At 44.0% G+C, this 12,342-nt stretch overlaps 1 protein-coding gene across 4 annotated transcripts in view; it reads right to left on the bottom strand.

The window, feature by feature from the left end:
* Ak9 (adenylate kinase 9) overlaps nucleotides 1-12,342 on the bottom strand; it is a 113,864-nt gene that overhangs the window by 85,897 nt on the left and 15,625 nt on the right. For all 4 annotated transcript variants that reach the window (XR_009056692.1, XM_057762675.1, XM_057762672.1 and 1 more), the window contains exons 7-11: nucleotides 7,176-7,304; nucleotides 5,285-5,359; nucleotides 3,119-3,217; nucleotides 275-414; nucleotides 15-195 (exon numbers count right to left, since the gene is read on the bottom strand). Coding sequence is in view for 3 of the 4 variants with exons in the window: in XM_057762675.1 (XP_057618658.1) it covers nucleotides 15-195; nucleotides 275-414; nucleotides 3,119-3,217; nucleotides 5,285-5,359; nucleotides 7,176-7,304 (624 nt within the window). In the remaining variant the exon portion in view is untranslated. The remainder of the gene's footprint in view (nucleotides 1-14; nucleotides 196-274; nucleotides 415-3,118; nucleotides 3,218-5,284; nucleotides 5,360-7,175; nucleotides 7,305-12,342) is intronic.

The raw sequence follows: 12,342 nt of genomic DNA, 5'->3' as shown, positions 1-12,342 counted from the left end.
AGACAAATAGTTACCTTGCCTTTGAAGTATTCTGCAATCAGGTTGCACAGCGTTGTTTTCCCTGAGCTGCCAGGCCCAAATATAAAGATTTTACATGGCGGGATGGGCATAGGTGGTAGAAGGCAGGGACGGGGGTTCAGCGAAAATGATCTTAGTGTTTCTTCAGAAGAAAGGCAGTACATTTTACCTAGAAAACTTAAAATACGCCGTAAGAGTAAACGACAGAAAGCATCACGGGCTGGTTTAAAAGGTAGGCTCTAGAAAGCTTACTAACCTCACAGAATAATCGGCTGATCCCGAATAAATGTTCCCATCCTTCAAGGCCATGGGACAAGAACGCCCCCACTTGCTGCGGTACCATCTGTACCGTGGCGCGATGAGTTTATAAGATGAGAGTGTACGGAACAGATCTTCCTGCGAAGCACAGATGCTGCTTCAGAACGCGAGCCTCGGCTCTGCTGACGACAGCAGCGAGACCGGAGCCTCGGCTCTGCTGACTGCAGCGGGACCAGACAGTCCGTATTTGTTTGCTAGTACTTAACTAAAGCACAATTTAGAATACACATGTTGGCTCTAGTTTCTGTACTCATTCAAGGTTTATTTAATAAGATTATCTTTAAATTCTTTTAAATCTGTGTGTGTGTGTGTCAGTTCTCTCCTTCCACCATGTGGGTTTCAGAGTTTGAACTCAGGTTACCAGGCCTGGTGATACACGTCTTAATCACTTTAGCTATCTCTCCCCTCCAGTTGTCATTTCATTAAGAAAATCTTATGTGAATTTTACAGATAATTTTCTGATGTGGGAGTGCCATATATCAATCTGTTGATTTCATTGGTTAAGTAATAAAGAAACAGTTTGGCCTGATAGGTTAGAACATAGGTAGGTAGAATAAACAGAACAGAATGCTTGGAAGAAGGGAAGTGAGCTCAGATGCCATGTCTCCCCTCTCCAGAGCAGTCACGATGGAGCTCCGACCCAAGATGGACGTAGGCTAGAATCTTCCTGGTAAGTCACCATCTCGTGGTGCTACACACATTAATAGAAATGGACCAAGCAGTGTTTAAATGAATACAGTTTCCGTGTAATTATTTTGGAGCATAAGCTAGCTGGCAGCTAGGAGCCGGGCGGCAGGAACGCAGCCTGCAGCTCACACTACAATTCTCTCTCATGTGGTAATAAATGTCATCTACAGATCTACATCTAATCAGTATCTGAAAATATCCAACTGACCAACTTTTAAGATGCACCAGACTCTATAGTTAATGAATGAATCCGGTCTAAGCCGTTTTCTGTTGTTGTTTGGTTGATTGTTTTGTTTCTGCTTCTGATTTTGTTTTTGTTGTTGTTTTTTCAAGACAAGATTTCTCTGTGCAGCCCTGGCTGTCTTGGAACTCATTCCATAGACCACGCTGGCCTCAAACTCTTTGTTTTAAGACTGGGTCTCACTATGTCGCCCTGGCTGAACTTGCTCTTGAGACCAGGCTGGCCCTGACTTTACAGAATTCTGCTTGCCTCTGCCTCCCAAGCACTGGGATTACAGACATGCACCGTCACACTTGGCTCGAAGCTTTTCAGGGCCAGACAGTATTCCACTCTGTGTGCATAGATCTTTTCTCAACCACTCCCTCACTGATGGACGCTGCAGGGTTCCACCTTCTGGTGATTTGACAATAACTTTCCTGACTGTTAGCATTCCTGCTTGGAGGAAATGCCTAAGAGTAAATTACTGGATCCTTTTCTGAGGAACCACTCAGCTGTTTTAAGAAGCAGGGGACCATTTTGTACCTGTAGTATTACATAAGACTGCGCTAGAGTGCACCTCCTACTCAGGCCCAGCACCCACAGCTGCCTCCCCCGCACAGTCCCGCAGGCACCCTAGCGAGATGTTGGCCTTACCTCTCCACCTAATAGACTTCCAGGTACCAGGATCTCCCACTTGGAACTGAGTTTATGTCAAAGGGATATTTGGTCGCACATCCTGCTCTCTGCACCTTTCCTCTGCCTCCATCCTAGGAATCGAGAGCCCAGCTAACAGTGTGCACTCTGAGACCTCCCCCATTCTCAGGAAGATCTAAGAAGAGACTCCTTCCTGCTTTTGCCCCTAAGCCCTGGTTTACTCTCTCCAGAGCCCACCATGCTACCTCTGGCAATGGAGCCTGCCCTTCCCTCAGAGTTTGGACTACACTGTTCTCTATCTGTCTGTCTGTCCATGGCACTAATAACTCTTGTAATAAACTCCTTAGTTCCTGTTAATTCTCAGTGTCCCCTTTGAACCCTAATCTGAGCTCATTCAATATCCCAAGCAACAATGCCAAAGAGTTCCATGATCTCCCACGCTCACTAACACATTACGTAATGTTCTTCTGCATATGAGACGGGATATCACTAGGCTTTGGACTGCTAGTTCCCCACCATCAGTAATACCGAACATATTTTAATTTTAAAGATGTGTAGGCGTGTGTCCACACATATGGGTTTGTGTATGTGAGCGCAGGTGCCTAAAGATACCAGAGGCCTCGGATCCCCAGAGTTGGAGCTACTAATGGGTGTTAACCCCCTGTGGGTGCTAGGCATTGAAATCAGGTCATCTGAAAGAGCAGCTATTGCTCTTGACCACTGAGTTATTTCTCTAGCTCCTTTTTATGTTGTCAAGTTCATATCCAAGGTTAGTCTGGATTGCAGAGCAAGTTCCAGAACAGGCTCAAAAGCTACAGAGAAACCCCATCTCGAAACACAACAAAACAAAATAAAGGAATACTGTGTTGAGATCATAGTTTCTCCCTGGAAGAAGATATCTTTATGGAGAGCTATCCTCTTAGACCTTGAGCTTTTAAGAGGTACGGGCTAAGGACACAGATAACACAGAACAGGCATGGTTCTAAATCAGAGAGGTACGGGCTAAGGACACAGATAACACAGAACAGGCATGTTTCTAGATCGGAGAGGTACGGGCTAAGGACACAGATAACACAGAACAGGCATGGTTCTAAATCAGAGAGGTACGGGCTAAGGACACAGATAACACAGAACAGGCATGTTTCTAGATCGGAGAGGTATGGGCTAAGGACACAGATAACACAGAATAGGCATGTTTCTAGATCGGCCAGTTGAGCTCACCGTGTCTATTATGTCATTCATTTCTTCTTCTGTACTCTGCAGCTTGGTGATAATGGCTGCTCTCCTTAGATTCAGGTATTTCAGCCGTTCTATGACTGTCTAAATGTAAAGAACAGACATTTGAATATTGTCTCAAGCCACACAATGGGGTGACATCTGTTGGGGTCCAGCCTAGACAAGTTCGTACATCCCAGGGTCAGAGCATGAGGGTTAGAATTGTTAAGCAAAAGGAACAGAGACATGGGAGAAATAAAAGACAGAATCACAGAACAGCACCAGGAGGGACATTCAGTGAATATTGAATCCATTCACTTTTATTTTCCACAAACTTATATACTTCGCTCTAAAAGGTGAGTGGGGAGGCAACAGACTTCATTAACATGATATAAGGAATAGTATAGTGATATTTCATTTGTATTTTCATAAATAAAGCCTGCCTAAAGTTCAGAGAGTAAAACAGCTACACTGGTCAGCCTTACGGACCAGGCAGTGGTGACGCACACCTCTAATCCCAGTAGCCATGCTAGTTTGCCATAGAAACCAGGCGGTAGTGGCATACGCCTTTAATCCCAGCCCTAGAGAGGAGTGTAAGACGGGAGGAGACAGCTCCCACACAGTCTCATTCTGAGATTTCTGGAGTCAGGATTGCTATTTGGACTGAGGTAGAGGTACAAGCCAGTGACTGGCTGTTTTGCTTTTCTGGCCTTCAGATTGAAACCCAGTATCTGTCTCTGGGTTTTTATTAATTGTGCTACAGAATAGACTTGATTTCTCTGACCTTTGGTCCAGGTAGAGTAAATCCATCTCTATACTCAAAACACGAATTAAACACACTCTGGGTCAGGTTTTCTTGTTTGTAGACACACCTATTGTCAACAACTTTGAAAGAGTAAAAATAAGCTCAGTCTCATAGTCAAGGTGGAACAGGCCCCCACATCTGTGGGCCACCACAGAACATATTGGCACTTGAGTATGTCAAACATTATGAGAAAGTCGTGGGCCCATGGTTCAGGTTCATGGTTCTTATGAGAATCTGGATGGAACCCAGGCCAAGGCTTTCCTAGCTTCTATGCATTGCTCGTGATCTTTGATATTAATAAAATTTTTTAAAAAATATTTTGCTCTTTTGAGTCAACATTTTATGTATCTCAGGTTGTGCTTGAATTTGACATGTGGTTGAGGATGCTTTTGTAATTCTGAACTGCCTGTCTCTGCCTTCCAAGTGCTGGGGCTACAGCATGTGCCATGACGTCTGTTTTGTGCGGTGCAGGAGATGGAAGCTGGGCCTTCACCCATGTGAGACACGCTCAGAACCTACCGAGCGCCAGCCCCAGCCGCAGCCCCAGCCCCAGCCCCAGCCCCAGCCCCAGCTCTTTGGTGTTTCTTGGCTTCCGTATGCATGACTCCGGTCTCTACCCTCCCCCTCTGTTGCCATACTGCTACCTTCTGTCTCTCTGACTGAGGCTGTCCTCACTGGACTAAGACATTCTAGTTAAATATGACCTTATCTTATCTAGAATAATATGTCTCGAAGTATAACACAATTCCTAAATACCTTATATGTGTTAACTATAACACAAATTACCACTTGTATATGTATTTTCCTCAATATACTGGATCTTATATGATGGGAGTTCTTCATGGATTCATCAACTTCCTTCCCATATGCATTCCTAGAGCTCATCATTATGCCAGAAACGTAGGAGATTTAGAAAATAGTTATCGTGTTTTGTGTTATTCATTAATCCATAGTGCTAGGTATTAGACCTAGAATCTCATTCATAACAAAAATCTCTGGCCATCACAGTGTGCATGAAGTGGCATCCGTCTCGGTGTTCAGTTGCACACCCTTAACGACTGCTGATGTTCAGTCTCCCATCCCCCGCTTCCATCTGTCATTCACCTTTTCTCTTCCTGGAGACGACACTGTGGTCACAGAGAAATTTTAATTCAAATATAGTTTTGCCTTAAACATGAACAGATGAATAAATGCAACATGGAATTTTAAAGTGTCAAGACAAAAAGATTAACAGTTCTAAACTCTCCGTAGAATTCTTCTCACAAAACAAGGACAGCTCTGGAACATTTTGGAGTCGTCCGACGCAAGACGCCTATGCTGCACCCCCCACTTCCTCCCCCCCCCACCCCCTGGCCCTCCGCACTCACCATGAAGTGCTCCTCGGGGGACTTATTCCCATCCAGCTCGATGAGATACTGGGGATTGTGCTCAGCCATTAGCTCCTGGAGAACACCGAACGGAAACCTGATAAGTCAGGATCATGGGGAAGCTGAATGCCAGATGAAAATCTTAACAGCAAATAGGAAATCTCAAGAGCTAATTAGTTCACTTTGTGCAGGTTATAAAACGTGTCATTTTCAGCACTGAACAGATCTTTTGCAAGCACAGAGCTACCTTGCTCTGTTTTTACCATGAATTTTGCCTGAGGTGCTGAGGATTTGCACAGACTAGATGACTGCTCGACCACTGAGCTACACCCCAGCCCCTGCTGCTGTCTTTTCCCTCTCATTTTCTGCTCCCCAAAGTTTAAAAGTCCTTCCCAATACAAAAGGTTTTGGGGGCATTTTGCAGCATATAACTGCAGCTTTGCTATTTTTGATGCCACAGAGAAAGCTGATTAACTTTAAATCATGTACTTCCTTCATATAGATAATAGGATCATCTAAGCAGCATGCTACACCTTTTATTATTGTAGAGCACACGTTTTTAAATAGAACAGAAGATTACAAAGAAAAACATCTTTTTTGTTGTTGTTTTCAAACCTGTCCTAGAACTAGCTCTTGTAGACCAGGCTGGCCTCGAACTCACAGAGATCCGCCTGCCTCTGCCTCCTGAGTGCTGGCATTAAAGGTGTGTGCCACCACTTCCCAACCAGAAAAACATCTTTAATCTAGGCACTGAAAGGAAACTATTGCTATTACTAATTCCCATCCTTCTTTTAATGTGTGAAAAACATTTTTGCATATTTGAGATCGCAATGTATATGACACTCTGGAGCCTACTTTCCCACTAAATATTATAACTGATACTCCCCTATATTTACAAGATCGTGCCAACATCACGTCTTCACGGTTGTACAGGGTTCCATAGCATGGCTACAGCTCTCACTCAACACTCCTCTGCTATTCCACATTTAAGTAGACTATAATAGCTTGCTAATCGCTTCTACTTACTTTTAAAATTAAAAACATATTATCAAAGTAATTGGACTTACAACAGCCATACTCTTCATCCTCTTTATTCCATGCCCTCCCCATTGACGTGAATACTACACACATACACGTGCTGAACACCACCTGCTAAGTGTCTTTTCACTATAGCCTCAGACACTGAAAAAGGATAGGTTTCTAAAAGAATTTAATGTTAGCTGGCATTGTTTATTAGTTTTCTGAAAGACTGCAAAATTCAAAAGTCTCACAAGCACAGAAAGAGAATGTCCATGCATTTCCCCATCACAGAAAGAGAATGTCCATGCGTTCCCGCCATTACTGGCTATTTTAGCTTTGCAGTCTGACAAACTGAGTTGAAGAACGGGATCTGTTTTAACTTTTCGTCTTGGTGGTCAGGTCCACATTTATACTCCCATCTCTGTAAACAGCCTAGTGACTTTTGAAAAATGTATTTAATGTATCCTGAGAAGCACAGAGGTGCTTTGTAGGAGTAAAATTACATGGTTGGGAGAAAAAGAGACTTGGGGGCTGGCGAGATGGCTCAGTGGTTCAGAGTACTGCTGCTCTTGCGGAGGACCCCAGTTCAGTTCCCACGGCCCACGTGGCGGCTCACAGCTGCCTGCAACGCCAGCCCAGGTTCCTGTACCCTCTTCCTGCCCTCACAGGCTCCTGAAAACATGTGGACATAAACACATACGTGTTCTCTCTCTCTCTCTCTCTCTCTCTCTCTCTCTCTCTCTCTCTCTCTCTCTCTCTCTCTCTCTCTCAGTACACCTTTTTAAAAAAAGGAAAAAACACTTGAAAACCATTTAGCCACAGACAAAGCACAAGCATCAACATGCCCACATTAGCAAGGTCTCGTTCTTACTTCTAAAGCACTAAGAAGGATGTCCTTATATAGTTTCACAGTATTTTCAATGTTCTCCAGGAAATCCTCAGGTCTCTGAACCAGGTACTGAAGAATTTCGGCCACCACCTGCATTTCAGCCATAAATGCCTAAAACGGGTAACATAGAAGGGAGAGACAGAATTGAAATCTTTAGGGAAATTATTATCTAATCTATGAGAGGCATCTCAGAGCACCATCTTGGACACTTGGGAGGAAGGATAGACACTGAGGACCTTAGATGTTAAAGATGGAACACTCCTGAGAGTCTTCATTGGAAACGGGGCTTTAAATCAGCTTGATTCTTGCTATTTTTTGTTGTTGTTCTTAATAAGCAGAACATTGGAAAAGATCTCTTTTTGAGTGAAAAGCCATCTCTTTTGAGGCAGAGGGAAACTGGAGTCCCTGAACACCCGAGCTTGTGGTCCACACCTTCACTCATCCAGTGAGCAGTTATGGCATGCCTACTAAATTGGAAGCACCATTCAGGAGCTTCCTATACAATACTGACAGGCTGCACTGAGGATGTAGAACTTTAAGACAATTCTGAAGCCTGCCTAGAGGCACAGTGTGTTTAGAATTTGGATGAATGCACAGTTGCAGCAAAGTGCATTCTTCCTGGCTACCATGCTACTTTTGGTTTTGATCTTGCATGTTACCTACTTGGTAGGTTTTTAATACACGTATAACTTGAGGATATTGGGTTGATAAAAAATTCTTATGAATCATTTATGCCTTCTCCTAGGAGTACAGCTTATAAACTTTCCCAGGAAAGTCCTGAACATAGTTTCTCTCCTGCTTTTAGGGAGATATTCTTATCTGCTTGAAAGTCTTCCTTGTGCCTTGGTGGTTGTGACTCACATAAAGAAGCCAGAGGCCCCTTTATGATGCTCTGAGCTATTCTTGAAACATCTGCCCCTGAACTCACTCAGGAACAAGACAATCAGAACAAAGTACAAGCCTCTTTCTCCTCTATGCTCGGGCAATTGCGTGGCATATTGACAACAAATTTAGATTGGCTGGAGTTATGGGCAAAGGATGGGGTAAAAAACTGATAAAAGAATGAAGTGTAAGGACCCCCCTTTCTTAGAAAAGTTAGCTCCTGCAAAGCCACTGTGCTGTCATGTGACCTAGGAGCAAAAGAATGCCAGGGTTAGATAAATGTAAATAAATTCCATAATGATATAAAATGCAAACATTGTATTAGGCCAGAAATTGAATGATAACCGCAGCAGCTTTGGCCTGAGGATTTTTCTTGGGCACTCTGACTATAAAGGGTTAACAATACACTGCTTGGGACATGGAAATCTGCCTGGGCTGGGTTGGAGATTTCCTTTCTAGCAAACTTGAAACTGCAAGAGCTGCCTAGAAGTTGGGTTATGGGGTTGATAAGGAAAAATGACTGTAAAAGGTAACTCTGCTGTGTTATTCAGTGATGACTAAAAGACATACAGGAGGAAGTTAAACACATGTCTGGAGTCTCTCCCTGCTTACTGAATTCTGTATAAATAAAGGAGCACCCTGGCTGCTACTCAGGCTGCAAGATCCTCCCAACCACCAATGGCCTGGCTCAGTCTTCCATGGCCTCCTCCTTCCTCCTCTCTGGAACCTGTCAGCCTCCGGGGCTGGCCGCTGGCAGGGAGCTGAGACGGAAACGGATCACACTAGGTAGAACATGTGAAAGCTGGGGGACACCACATGTTTGGGTTTGGACTGGTCTCCTTTGAGTGTGTGAGCTTCTGTGTTCTATGTTTGTGGGTTTTGTTTTTGAGTTCTCTGCCACTGCCAGGCACCAGCCACCACTGCTAATGTCACTGACCATGGTGGCTTTGATGGCCAGTGCTCAAGTGCTCAGAATTTATCTCTGGGCTTTCTGGTCACTAGATTCAGTTTAGCAGGGATTTGAATGTCTTTTGAATGTGGATAATATTAAAGTTGTTTATGCTGTTTTGTTTTGTTGGAAAGCTGGCTCTGGAGTTATGACTCTCCCCCTCCTCCAGACCCAAGCATGTTTGCTTAAAGGTGTCCTCCCAAATCTCTGTCCTGTGCCAGGTGTGCCATCTAACTGTGACAGAGAGAAAGGAGAGCAAAGCAAAAGGATATAAAGCAGAGGTTCTCAACCTGTGGGTCGCGACCCCTTGAGGGTTACATATCAGATCTTTACATTATGACTCGTAACACTAGCAAAATTATAGTTATAAAGTAGCAATAAAATAATTTTATGGTTGGAGGTCACCACAACACGAGGAACTGTATTAAAGTGTCGCAGCATTAAGAAGGTTGAGAACCACGGATTTAAAGGACCTTGCTTGGCAAGGACTGCTCTCAATAATATTACTCATGTCTCTGGTAAATAGTTAAATGGTTATACCCTAGGTTCTGACAGTACAAGAAGTGTTACAAAGGCTGAGAATGTGAAGGCTTAAGTGAGTTCTGAGAGTGTAGGAAAGGGTGAAACAAGTGTTCTGAACGCAAGCTGTGAAAGTGTGAGAAAGCAACCTGAGGTCATGAAAATGGTTTCCGGTTTCTTTCTCCGCGATGCCATTGTTATGTTAAGATCCGAAAGGTTTAGGAAACCTGTACACAATGGTTCAGTCTGACCCCTTGCTTGGCAGGATCTGAAGACTGCTCACCGGCAGGAGCGAAAAGGAGATTCTTGTCCTTTTAACACCTATACTGGCTTTCTTTGTGATCAAACTAGAGATTACTGGATGCTGGCCGAAGGCTTCTGGAGGCTGTTTTTATTGGTAGGGTGGAGGCATGATACATACTGAGGAAGGCATTCCACCTTTTATGCAGGTTGGGGAATCTTTTGTATGGTATTAAGAACCCATGGCACCCAGGTGGGAGATGGAGGTCATTGGTAAACGTTATTGCAGCATTTATCACAGCTGCCCATCAGGAATGATGGGAATACAGAGAGGATACACCCCACACTCTCAGCCCCTGGGTATAGACACAGTAGACATTGTTCAAAGCTCCCCAAGGTCCTTGCATCCCTAAAATCACCCCTTTTAGATGCTATTGATCCCACCTCTCTGTCACACCATCCCCAGTTTCAGACCTTAACCTCTCAGGTCATCCAGGACTCCAATGGGTGGCCCAGGCCACCTTTCCCCTCTAGGGTCACGTGTGACTGACAGTAAGGTCCCATTGCCGACAACAGCCTCACAGCTCATTTAACATGGAGAGATCAAGTTGGCGCCTACATAGAACCTTCACACCCACGTGCTGTGGTCAGTGACATGGAAAGATACTCTGCAGGCTACCAAACAGCAGCCCAACAATAAAACCATTGACCTGCAATCTGTCCTTCATGTAAAATATGTTAGGGCAATTGTGGTACAAACCTTTAAAAAAAAAAAAAACGAACCCCATGAGGTGGAACTCATATCCAACACTGCTTGGGTGACCAAGAACCAGAGTCCAGACAGCCCAGAGAACCTAGTATAAAACCAAATACTTCTGGTCTAAAATAAGAAGGTAACAATAAAATGACCCCTAATAATATTCTCCTGTACTCATAGATTGGTGCCTTGTCAGCCATCATCAGAAAGGCTTCCGCCTGCTGCAGAAGGGAACAGAGACCCACAGACACACACACACACACACAGAGTGCTGTATGAATCCTACAGTCGGTAGCCTTTAAGTCACCCGCCCACTTGGGCATGGCCTCTTACACTATAAATGCCAATGTAAAGTGCTCATTCCCTCATTCTTCCGGCTGCTGGATTCAGTTCCTGTTCCCCATTAGAGCAGAGGACTGTGATCTGTGAGTCTACCCCTAAATAAACAACCCTTTATTATACTTAATTCTGAGCTAGTGTGGGATTTCTTTTTAGCATCCATTTTCAAGAGAGAGAACTTGAAACACACTGCTCTACATGAGATATCTCCTTCAAATCCTCCCCTCCGAGCCTAGGGAACCCCACGGAAGAGGAGGTAGAAAGACAGAAAGAAAGCAAGAAGCAGAGGGAATGGAGGACACCAAGACAAGGGGGGCCCTAAAACAACAGAGCACAAACTCACAGAGACTGAAGCAGCAATCACAGGGCCTACAGGGTCTGCACCGGCTCCTCTACACACACACTTTCCCTTCCAGTTTAGTATTTTTATTTTTGGTTGTGAGCCTAGCCTTTAACGGCTGAGCCATCCCTCCAGGCCTGGTTTAGTATTTTTATGGGACTCCTGAGGGTGTGAATAAGTCGGTCTCTGATTCTTGTGCCTTCTGTGGGGGCTCTTCCTTCTGTTGGCTTGTCCAACTTGGATATGATTTTAACTTCATCTGATTATATTTTGTTAGGTTTGGTTGTTACCTCTTAGAAGCCTGTTCTTTTCTAATGAGAGGCAGAAGGGAGAGGACCCAGATGTGGAGATGAGCTGGGAGACGTCTATGGAAGGAAAACTGTATTTGGATTATACTGTATGAGAAAAGAATCTATGTTTAATAAAAGGGGGCAGATACATGAAAATGTGTATCTTATTGACCTTGAGAATCAAAATTAAAACTACACTGAGATTCCATCTCACCCAACTCAGATTGAGACAATAAACAACTGAAATTGCTCACAGGGATGCAGAGGAAAAGGAACCTTTATGTTTTCTTAGTGTAAACAAATGTAAGTTAGTCTAGCCACTATGGAAAGCAATGCGGAAGTTCCTCAGGAAACTACAATTCAAATGACTGCAGATCCAGCTGTGCCACATGTGGGTTTCTACAGCAAAGGGGATCAATTCAGTATGCAAGAGGTTCCTGCAATCCACGCTTACTACAGCACTACTCAAAAGAGCCAAGTTCACGGGGTCGGCCCATGTGGTCATCTATTAGTGGAGGGCAAAGAAAATGTGCTGTGCATGTTTTTCTAACACACACACACAATATTTCACACACATCAGTATGTTTCTGTCATAAAGCGTGCAAGTATGTCATTTGCAATAAAACTGGAGACCCTCATCGTGCTAAGTGAAATAGCTACACTCAGGAAGAAAAGCGGCATGGTTTTCTCTCATACGTGAAACTGGATAAAAACATAAATCAGACCTGAAATAGAAAGATGAGTATTTGGATGGAGAGAGGACCATTGGGAGGGGTGATGTCATCAAATAGGAATGATGGGGATGGTAGGCGTGGTCAAGGAACATTGTGAAA

This window comes from Chionomys nivalis, chromosome 2 (genome assembly GCF_950005125.1).
Source record: "Chionomys nivalis chromosome 2, mChiNiv1.1, whole genome shotgun sequence".
NCBI lineage: Eukaryota > Metazoa > Chordata > Mammalia > Rodentia > Cricetidae > Chionomys > Chionomys nivalis.
This window is presented reverse-complemented; position numbering and strand designations above follow the sequence as displayed.